This window comes from Dermacentor albipictus, chromosome 3 (assembly GCF_038994185.2).
Source record: "Dermacentor albipictus isolate Rhodes 1998 colony chromosome 3, USDA_Dalb.pri_finalv2, whole genome shotgun sequence".
Classification (NCBI taxonomy): domain Eukaryota; kingdom Metazoa; phylum Arthropoda; class Arachnida; order Ixodida; family Ixodidae; genus Dermacentor; species Dermacentor albipictus.
In genome coordinates this window covers 98,012,545-98,023,634 of record NC_091823.1, presented here as the reverse complement: position 1 = coordinate 98,023,634, position 11,090 = coordinate 98,012,545, and the positions used below count along the sequence as shown (strand labels likewise).

General features: G+C 45.2%; 1 protein-coding gene across 2 annotated transcripts in view; it reads right to left on the bottom strand.

The window, feature by feature from the left end:
• Nucleotides 1–200: 200 nt before the first annotated feature.
• Nucleotides 201–11,090, bottom strand: part of LOC139057872 (uncharacterized) — a 328,200-nt gene continuing 317,310 nt past the window's right edge. For both annotated transcript variants that reach the window (XR_011513060.1, XM_070536637.1), the window contains exon 4: nt 201–297. Coding sequence is in view for 1 of the 2 variants with exons in the window: in XM_070536637.1 (XP_070392738.1) it covers nt 267–297 (31 nt within the window). In the remaining variant the exon portion in view is untranslated. The remainder of the gene's footprint in view (nt 298–11,090) is intronic.

Here is an 11,090-nt window from a genome sequence, read left to right as displayed (position 1 = left end):
ATTGTAGATCATCGTTACTGAATAAGCTTACGCGCGCAAAAAAAAAAAAATGAAGGAGAAAGGAGAAACGCATATACGTGAAATTAGAGCATCTTTATCGTAGTTTGTCCATTGGTTGTTTTTTTTTCCCCTCTATTTCTTGGCAACCTTTTGTTTGCAGACTTTCCCAGACTTTCCTCATTATGGTAGCTGGTTAGGTGGTCGCTGCTGCCTTGCTCAACAACTCGTAACTCGTACACAAAACTGCACCAGCATATTTGCTACGCCTATAGGCGTCCAGCCTGCCGTCTTCGTTTCCTGCGGAAATAAAAAGAAAAAGACACCAAAAAACTACGTGGTACCTAAATATCCTCATGGTAACAAATATAAATCATCAAGAACTACTTAAAAACGGGTACGGCAAATGTTTCGAATCTTTCGATGCTTACTTTCCTAAGCATAGGGCCACAATCGCACGCACACTACTTTTCGTGCCGACAACGACTGCCTTATTTGAGACCGTGGCTGCGTGTTGTTGATGATGACGACTTCCACACACCCAAAACAAACAAGCGGGTAGTATATTTAGAATAAATAAGAAGTAAAAAAACACAAGAGGCAATAGCAAGAGGCAAAATAATGGTTGTCACATTGCGTTGCACGTGTGCGAACAAGCACATGCGCAAGCGCCAGTTCCTTTTTTTTTTTTTTTTTTGAAGCTAGAGTCGCAGCAACGAGATGCTCAAATTTATAGCCCATCTTAAGCACTTATTGAAATTTTCTCTTTATCTAGATTCCGAAATGTAGGCTGGTAATAAACCTATATATATATATATATATATATATATATATATATATATATATATATATATATATATATATATATATATATATATATATATATATATATATATATATAAATGGGAGGCTGCTTGGGGCAGCCTCCCATTTGGACAGAGACGTGATGCCGTCGCCGTCACGTAACGCGGGGCACGACCAGAGCACGTATTCTATTGCCAAACGTTTTCGTACTGCATGCAATACGTAGAAGAGTAATGACAAATTCCACACACACACACACACACACATATGTATATATATATATATATATATATATATATATATATATATTACATTGCGTAGAAGTTTGCTAAACATTTACGCCCTCTGGAGTAAAATTCAGTAGGCAAGAGTGTTTCGACGGCCTCTAAGTACTTTAGCTCTGTCGCAATTTTTTATTACAACCTTAATCTTTTCATGCAATAAGGCACAGAGATGCTTCGTGTGAACTGTGCTTAAGTTTCCATTTCATGACGCAGCAGGCGTAGCTTGTCGGTTTTGTCGCAAGTCTGGAGATAAAGCTACATATGCAATGAGCATTCAGTGATATCAAACAAACAAACACACTTACAGAACTTATTTGAACCCAAATGTGTTCCTAATCATGAACACGGTAAAAAAACATCTGCTCATTTTAGGATAAGCAACCGGCGATAAAAGGCTAGAGCTTTACGAACACAGAAACATAGAAGGAATGCACGCCGATTCTGCACACAGAAAAAAAAAGAAGGAATATGTTCCAAGATTGTTAATTCTGTAGATGTTCAACGCTTGAAAAATCCAAACATGGCACTACGAGGACAAATGAGAGTGGATTCGCCAAGTCAAGATAACAAGTACTAAGCCAGAAATTTTATTACAGTGTTGTACTGTTCCTACAAAACATTGCCACGAAAAGGGATCCCTTGAGGAGCGCGCTACCGGAGAGCTAAAGAAAGAGCGAAATGAGATCAAGACGTAGATATATATTCACATTAGGAAACACCAAAGCAGCAGCAGTAGCAGCAGAAGCAGCAGCGTAAGCCTGGGTGACATCGAGGACCGTAGCTAAGCACGCAGAAAAAGAAAAGGAAACTGAAGGAAACTGCTTCGAACCGGCGGCCGACTGAGTATCGGCGCTGAGGCATTCCAGACGGCGAGCCCCCGGCGATCACAAGAGGGATCTGAGCACTCCGTCGTGCTTTGATTAGCGCTCCGAACGGCCCGGATGAAAAGGAAAGGCTATACAAGGAACAGTAGGCACCAGGGAAGGGAAAGCGAGAGGTCATAGTTGGGCCTCGGCGCTCAGATCGTCGGTACACACAGACATCGAAACTCGCTGGCTGAGCGGGGAAGGCGCGCCTGCTGGATCGGCGGCCCCCATAAAAGTAAAGCGGCTACGACCATCGCAATGAGGCCTTCTGCTCTCTTCGTGCGACTGTGTACCTGCCGAATGGTCTGAGGGAGGCAGCGGCACAAGATGGCTCCAGAGAATCGGTGCGATCGAAAGCTGGGGCTCCTATCACCGTCGTCGTGCTGCTGTGTCCATATGACGCGCGCAAGTAGTCCAAGTTCGTTATATGCCGTGAAATGGTACAAGCCTGTCGTCGCATCAGGGTGACGTTGTCGGAAGAAACAATTTCGCGTTTTGCGCTATAGGACAACCGTTGGAGTGTGTCATTTGTTGTATTGAGCTCTAGGAAATGGCAGGAAGGGGGGAAATCACGGCTATTTGCTTCTTGACTGTATCAATAACCGTGAACGTTCCTTTCTGTGGAGGTAGAGAAACTGTACTCGGGGTTGAACCTTAACATCGGAATGGGTCTCGTATATCCAAACAGAAATGATAAGCCAGAGCAGCAATGCGTTAAAGCAAATTTTCCCCCCAGAATCTGTATATAGAAAGAAGCAGCTTTCGAATGCACCTGCGGTAAGTTTAAAAATTCTTCAATGAGCAAAGCCAGTGTGTTGTCAAAGCCAGTGTGTTGTCCAAAGGTCAACCACTGGGAACGCATTATGATGTTGCAAGTGTCGCAGGGAACTCACACATATACGAGTGCAAGCATAGCTGCGTGCTCTCACCTGTAACCGCATCCAGTTCTTTCTACAAAGCCGCCGCTGCAGTCATGATGTAACGCTATTTCATGCAAAATATTTGTCTGTGAAGAAATGGCATGACGTTGTCTGATTCGAGAGAGTTCCACAAAAACAAAACAAAAATAAAACTGCTTCTTGATTGAGTTCATCGAGGGTAATGATAGCGTTTACAGACACGTACAGGTAGATGGCAAATATATTGGCTATTCCTTCGAAAGCGTTTCGGACCGATAACTCATGGACACATTTCACTTACTCTGGACGGGCCCAGGTACTACAAGTATCAGACGCCTTCATGCCGCCCAAGCCAAAGTCGGCGTACAAGACGGAGACTGTCTATGGATGTGGCTGAACGGCAATTCATATCGCACGCTTCTCGCTGGTCACTGAGACGCCGCTTCGACTCTACTGTGAATAGATGAGCGTTGTAGCGACTGAGGCTTGTTGGTGAATCACCAGGGGCACTTTCAATGCAGTGCGAAACCTCACATGGACTCAAGGAGGCACATATAAAGAGAAAGCACACAGCGCCGTTTGTTGTCCTTATATATGTGACTCCTTGCGTCCGTTTTACGTTTCGCGCTGCATCAAAACTGCTATTTCTACAGCATCGCATACCAGTTCTTCGGGCTATCTGCTCACGAAAGGCATTTTTTTTACTACTACCCAATCATATTCTTTAGATAGAGCCCTTCCTAGAGCTGTTATAAATATTAGTCAGGCTATGCTTTTTTAGAACAAATCGAAGTACCAAAACCTCGTTAAAAGTATGGTCTCTTATGTTTTTACTGTTATTTCCTGAAACTCTAATTAAATTATGGGGTTTTACGTGCGAAAAGCACTGTCTGATTACGAGGCACGCCGTAGTGGAGGACCCCGGAAATTTCGACCACCTCGGGTTCTTTAACGTGCGCCAAAATCTAAGTACACGGGTGTTTTCGCATTTCGCCCTCGTGCTCAGTAGCCCAACACCATAGCCACTCAGCAACCACGGCGGCTTCCTGAAACTGTATGGCTGTGCATTCCAACAGTACGGCTCTTACTGTACCATTGCGGCTGAAAGGCGTTTAAGTGCAATTATGGCTTCAAGAAGCTCAACAAAGTTTGCATTGGAGTTGGTGTGAATCATTCGCCGAAAAAAGATATTTGAATAAATGCGCTGATGCGTTGTGGATAGGGCGCTTGTGCCCACCTGCATTGCTCATCTCGTAATAAAGTTGCAAAAGGCGTAAGCGCCCTTTTCTTTTTGGGTCCTAACCATTGTGTTACCGGCAGTGTTTTGCTGACTGCTACCCTATTAAAAATGAAGCCGTGTGTTACCGTGTAATAATCTTCAGTGATAATGTCGGGTTTTTGAAACGGCGAAGGACCAAGCGTTGTCTTAAACTACATTTAGGGCTCTTATTCTCTGTGGGTCCACTTTGAGCCCAGGTAAGCATGTCACACTCAAATCTTAACGAAAACAGTCGATGGTCGCCGAATCTCAGTTGACGGGGTCAAACTCGTGGGCTACTTGAACATGCATCACCCCACTTTTGTAAGCAATCCCAAATGCTCACGTGCTTTCTAGAACAAGCAACACCATTTACTATCAATTCAGCTGCAATAAAGAAAATAGACACCGCAGGCACGATTGGCGACAAACGATAAAGTGGTACCCGTGAATTCAGATGAGAAGTGTCACCGGCATAAAAATGGAACAGTGAATGTATGAAAATATGATACAATAACACTACAGAAGTGCTCATTGTGGTATAACTAATGATGATGTAATGAAGTAAGGTCAAATGCAATGAAAACACATGCGCGTTAGAGTTGTATGAAGCCCGAAATTCACTAATCCCGAACATCTTCTGTTCGCAATTCTAAGGTTTACAATAAGTGCTTGCACAAATGGGTTGAGCAAGGGCGACGCCTAAGCACCGCGACTGCTTAATATTACTCTAAGAGAACAAGAAACGCCGAAATAATGAATGCCCAAAAACGGCAGCTACCCACAAAGGTTTTTATATGCCAGAATTATGAAGTATATAATGGGCACATCCGGTTGATTTTCTCATGCGGGGCAAGTACCACGGATGGTGCATAGAATAAGAAAGCGTCAAAGTTTATTTTTTCGCACTTTATATGTTTATATCTCCAATATAAGGTCGCAAATCTCGTGCGATCTGGCTCGTGTTATTCGTGCACTTCTATAGATTGACGCAGAATGTTGGTAGGATACGTGTGACTATTTTTATGTCAGATTTGTTATGGCAGGTTTCTATCCTACTATATACGTTCTCACATATCGGTGCGTGATGCTCACTGTGACATATCCGCTGTTTTCTCAGCCTCATTACGAAAGCTGCACGGCGACGGTGTGCTTTACGCGCTCGGATAACAGCGCGCCATGCCCGCTGGGTCTCACGTTTGTGCGGTCAGACCCAATTACGGTAATTCTGTCGTTGCTCCTTAGTCACAAGCTCTGCCTTCCTCTTTTACCATTTCGCTTCTGCATTACACTTTAGTTATTTTCTGCTGGCAGCGGCCACCGGAGATCCTCTTTCCAGGAGAAAGAACCACGCAAAGAGAACAGAACCCTCCAGAGGGTATTACTTTTGCCTCAGACTTGGGCGATCACAAGCAGGCGCACGTAAGGACGGAAAGGCCCAGCAACGCAGAAACACCATACCGCAGTCGTATCACTCATGAGGAAGAACAAGTCTGCTAGGTCTAGCTGCCCCTGTCATCTCCCCTCCACCCTTTATTTTCCCGCACTTTGTCTACTTTCCGATTTACGCGTTATTTCCAATCTCTCCCATTCGTCATGCTGGCTTCCACCGAGCCGGTTCTAGCAAGAGAGGCAAACAATCAGGCAAACTAAGCCGACGACCGATGAAACAGGCGTGTGATATCATGAAGTCTAACGACTACTAGAGTATACCGGTGCCGTATGGCTTGTCTGAGCCATCCCAATGAGATCTGCAGAAGTAAGATAAGACCACGTAGTAAAGGTCTTCTCGCCCCTATTTGTTTTTCGTTCTTTTCATTTGTCTCCAGCTAGGAGCTTCGTCACACCGCTGTCTACCATGGAAGGTTAAAACTTTTTTTTTCTTGGTTGCAAGGGGATAATGGGATAACAGACCCAAGTTTGTTCCCACGTGCCCATTCCTTGCAAGTGAGGTAACATCGAAGTCTAGAGAGTGAGAGAGAGAGAGAGAGAGAGAGAGGGGGGTAGGAGAGAAAGTGAGCAGGAAAAGCCGATCTAATTCTCCGGTTCATCTCCGAAGACAATGGGTTTGGCTAGCCGCAGGCCGCTTCATCTTAGCTGCTTCGCTGCGCCCTCCTCGATCTTCAGCGCTTTTTGTAGGATGGGTAAGTCTTGGGTTCCGGTTGTTTGCCCTGCCTTACAGCCGACATGCCACCGCAGTCACCGCGGCTGCCGTTAGATTACGCTTGTTGCTGTTGACGAGAAAAATGATGGCTTAGGAGAGGTGTATAGGTCGCCGAGCTGAGAGTCAGGAAAATTGGATTTTTCTTGATAGCCTTGGTTAGGACAAAGACAAGGTAGCGGTTGCCGGGAGGTGACAAAGCGGCCTGGTACACACACGGATACGGAGGCTGTTGTAAGGAGAGAATGAACTGGAAGATGAGATGTCAAGAGCACACAAGCACATTCATTTTGTGCGTTCCCAAAAAGAACTCTTGAGAGAGCACTTCTGTTTCTTTTTTTTGTTTTTGTTTCTTGTTTTTTTGCCTGGCAAAATAGAAAGCCTAATAAACGAAGAGTTAACGTGAGGTATGACGAGGAGTAATCACGCGGGATGGCTAAAAATGTAGGCGTTAATCCATAAGATAGACAGCTTATCACCGTAATCACATAAAGTTAGCTTTACCATTGAGAAATACTGGTTATGGTACTCTTGTTTTCGTGTTAGCAGCCTCTGTAGTGACGGCAAACTTCATCTCGTAAGCTTTGTTGTTCCGGTCCGCGTTCTATTTGTATTTTATGAATGTTCCTTTCGTCCCTTACAGTTGCGAACATAGTTAAGAGGCTCCAAAATAATGTTTCAGCTGTACATACATGGCAGACCGTTGCCTTGGCTTTAGGCTAGTGGCAGGCGATATAAAGCAAGTGTCCAACTCCGGAGATATTGTTTTACCGCGTGGGGGTTGATCTCGATCTGTTATATTTCCCGATTTCAACAAGCAGTAGTGTTTCCTTGCACATTTCTTGATCCACCTCAAGTTCCTAAGCTGGATACAAGAGCCATACTCGGACGGGATCTCAAGAAAGCGCTTGACAACGTAAGCCATAATGCAATACTAGAAGAACTTTCTAAATGAAACGTAGGGCATAAGACGTACCGATATATTGTGGATTTCTTTACCGGCAGAACTGCTACCCTGAATACCGGAGGACTGAAGTCGAACATTATGAACGTGGGTGGCAAAGGCACGCCTCAAGGATCTGTGTTATCGCCCATGTTATTCAACATTGCACTCATTGTGCTCCCGAGAAGACTCGAAAACATCCCGTGCCTACACCACATTTAACATGCGGATTCTGTAACGCTATAAGTGGTGCGTGGCACCGATGGCGAAATCCAGGAGACCCTGCAGCAAGAAATAAATACAGTCACAACATACGTAGAACGAGGAGGACTCTCATGTTTCCCGGAGAAATCTGAGCTCCTAGTGAAAACCAAACTACCAAAGAAAATTGCAAACCTCTATCCAAGAAATAACTGCCTTGGAAATCAAAGGTATACCCGTACCCAGGTGTCATGCCTAAGGGTACTGGGGTTGTTCCTATAAATTCACCAAAAAAAACCACAACAATCCAACGCCTAAAGACATACATGGCACAGGTGAGCCGGCTTATTTCGAGAATAGCTACCAGACACATTGGGCACGAAAGAGAGAAATATTATTCAGCTGTATCAAGCCTTTATCATCTCCCGTAGTGTGTAGAGTGCACCATTCTTAAATTTCACACATACCAAGAAACACACGAATGACATAATGATAAGGAAAACATTAAAACAAGGATTACGCCTTCCACCAAGCACAGCAAACGAAAAGTTATTAGGTCTAGGATCACGTATTACGCTGGACGAAATTATAGAAACACAGAGAACATCACACTATGAACGCCCAACACACGCGAAGACTGGACGGACAATAATAAACAGGCTGGCAATACAATACCAGAATCGAATTGAAGAGCGTAGAGATATTCCACCGGACATCAGGAACACCTTCATTATACTCCCCACTCCAAAGAACATCCACCTGAACCATAACGCAGAGCGACAGAAACCAAGAACTGAAAGACTCAACAAAGTGCTCAGAGACGCTGAACACGTGGCTGATGTTGATGATCCAAAGTATCCGTCACAACCATCACTATGGGAGTTGGTATGGGTACAAAAATGGATATCACAACAACTAGATCCATACGTACCGAACACTCAGAAGAATAGGAAGAGGCTACAATATAATTAGCATACGGATCAAGCACTGCATCATCCATTGTCACCAATTCCAGAGCAGCCGTAATTAATTACACCAAGGGAGTTATATCACTTCAAGCAGACCGAATTCTCATTGGAAGACATCCTGCCCGCAGAACTGTTTGACTCATCTAGACGCCAGGCCATGCAGGGGTAATTCGGAGCAATGCTGCCCGCGACGCTGCCCGAGCAAGTATCAACCAGGAGAGACACTTACGTTGCCCATCTCTCTCTGTACAACAAATCCCAAAGAGACCCAAACAGAAGTACGGCCCCCTGAACGAGAACCAGATCAAGAAATAACAGCTTCCCAATACAAAGAAATGACTACTTAAGAAGAAATCCTCGAATACCACCAAAATGCTCGAGATAAATACCATCCTCCTGACAAATCGTTAAACAAACATCAAGCAACTACATGGAGACTTCTACAAACAAGGACCTTCCCTACGCCACTACTCATGCACCGAATACACCCAGAAGCATACTCATCACTCTGTAAGACATGCAATTTACACCACGTGCAGACCTCAATCACATCATATTGGCATGCCCATCACCTCTAAACAATATCAGACACCGTGTAAACAACAATGCTAAATTAAAACCCCTCAGCAGTGGGAGGCTATACTACTCAGCCAATGTCCAGAAGACCAGCTTTGGGCTGTTCGGCTGGTGGAGGACGCTGGTACGGTTCATGGCCTGGCCTGCGTCTGACGGAAAAGGGAGCTTTACGGGACTAGGCTCCGAGCCCCTCCATTCCCCTTTCGAACCCAGCAGGGACTTTTCAATAAAGATGTTTTATCTCTTTTCACCTACGCACTTAGGTTGTCAGCCTATCCTTCACAGGGAACCCAAAGAGAAGTTCTGGTTACTTACATTGAGTCCCATGCTGCACTCATCAGTGACTGCGCTCATACGTCCTTTCTCTGCGTACATTTATTTTAGCAGAAGAGCATCGACGTTTTTAGGAAAAATTACGCTTGCAGATAAGGTAGCAAGACCGTGTTCTTTGAACCAGTATTCAGCTACATGGTGCTGAAGTGCGTAGACGCCGAACAAATATCAATACAACTACAGCGTATTGTTGGTAACTCCACAATTCCTGGAAAAGTGGCCTTAACACGCTAACATGAAATTTCGAAAAGATAGCTTATGTCCTGTTTTCGATGTATCGTCATTTGGCTGTACTGTTCAGCAACGCACTTGTCCGTGAACTGCGAAGGCAAATGCTATTTTGTATGAGACATGCGACATTCAACAATAAAGTCACAGGGTGCTTTGCACGTCGAAAATAAAGCAGCTGATTTCATATTTCCTGTTTTGTTTCTGTCAAATTGATCTCTATATTTCGCTACACATACACATAAGGGAGCTTCCTAAAGGGATATAGTGTAAGTGTATAAGGTATGCCCGAAGAAGGCAGCCGAGCCTTTTTAACGCTACCGGCCAAAGCAGTTCACGGATCAGTGAAATGATATGACACGAACTTTACTGAAGTCCAGAAGAGCTCGCGTCCGGCGGGGGGGGGGGGGGGTGAGGGGGGGTATGAGCCGATGGCTTCACCCATGACGAGAGTGGCAGGCCGAGACCCGCCGCAACAACATCATGGGCCTTCTGAACGGTCTAGAGCTGTAGATGTGCTGGACATTTGAGGGCGGATTCCCAGGAGTCCTCGGTTTCAAGTAGAGATGCCTCTAAGGCGGGGCACTGCCAGAGCGTGTGTCCGAAATTACAGCATTCGTATCCGCAATTGCGACATTCCTGTGAGTTTTCCTGCTCCATTAAGTGTCTTAAGCATGGAGGAGCGTATAGAGCATTCTAAGTATAGAGGCCTGGGCCCTGTCAAGCTTGGGGTGTGGCAAGGGGAAGGTTATCTTGGTTAGCTTACAATGAAGGGTAATCTCATGATATGTATGGAGCGGGTCTTTTCCTAGATCTATGAGAATTTCTGACGCCCCAGGTTCGGCTGCGTGGTTCGTGAGGTCACGTGCATACCCATAGGCAGCCTTATTCGGATTAGTCCCATTCGGTTCTGTTATGGCCCTTAAGTGGGCAGGGAACTACGAAATATGGTGATATCCCTGCTCTTCACTTCTGATAGTGAAGTCCTTATTCTGAAGGATGTTACTTGTTTCCGCTACCAGTCCGGACGAGAAGGAGCGGATGGCCTAGCGTGAGTCCGAGTATATAAAGGCTGGCTTCCTACGACTAATAATAGCTAAAGCGATAGCAGCCTCCTTCACCACATGGGACGTCTTCACCCTTAGAGAAGCTGCGTTAATGATTTTTCCCTCTACATCCACCACTGCTATGGAGAATCTTTCCTCTGTGGGATACTCTATTGCGTCGACAAAAAGCGAATCTAGCTTGTGTTGATGTGAAGTTTGCAGAATTGCTCTTGCTAGTGCGTTCCTTCTGTGAATGTGAAGATGAATGTTACGGGGTGCCGGGGCTGTTACGAAGTGAGACCTGGTATCTTTGCTGAGAGATTTAGTGGGTGCGGGGCTATACCGGGGTTCAGTGCTGGCCTCCTCCAGGATTTTAAGGCCAGATTTAGAGGCAGAGAGCCGAGAGATTTAGCTGAACAGCTCTAACCGAACTGCCTTCTTCAGCCCTCACTTTCAAAGGGGCACCAATGGACTTCACGTTTCAACTGAGAAGCAAGAGTCTCTTGACGGGGATTTTATGCTAACT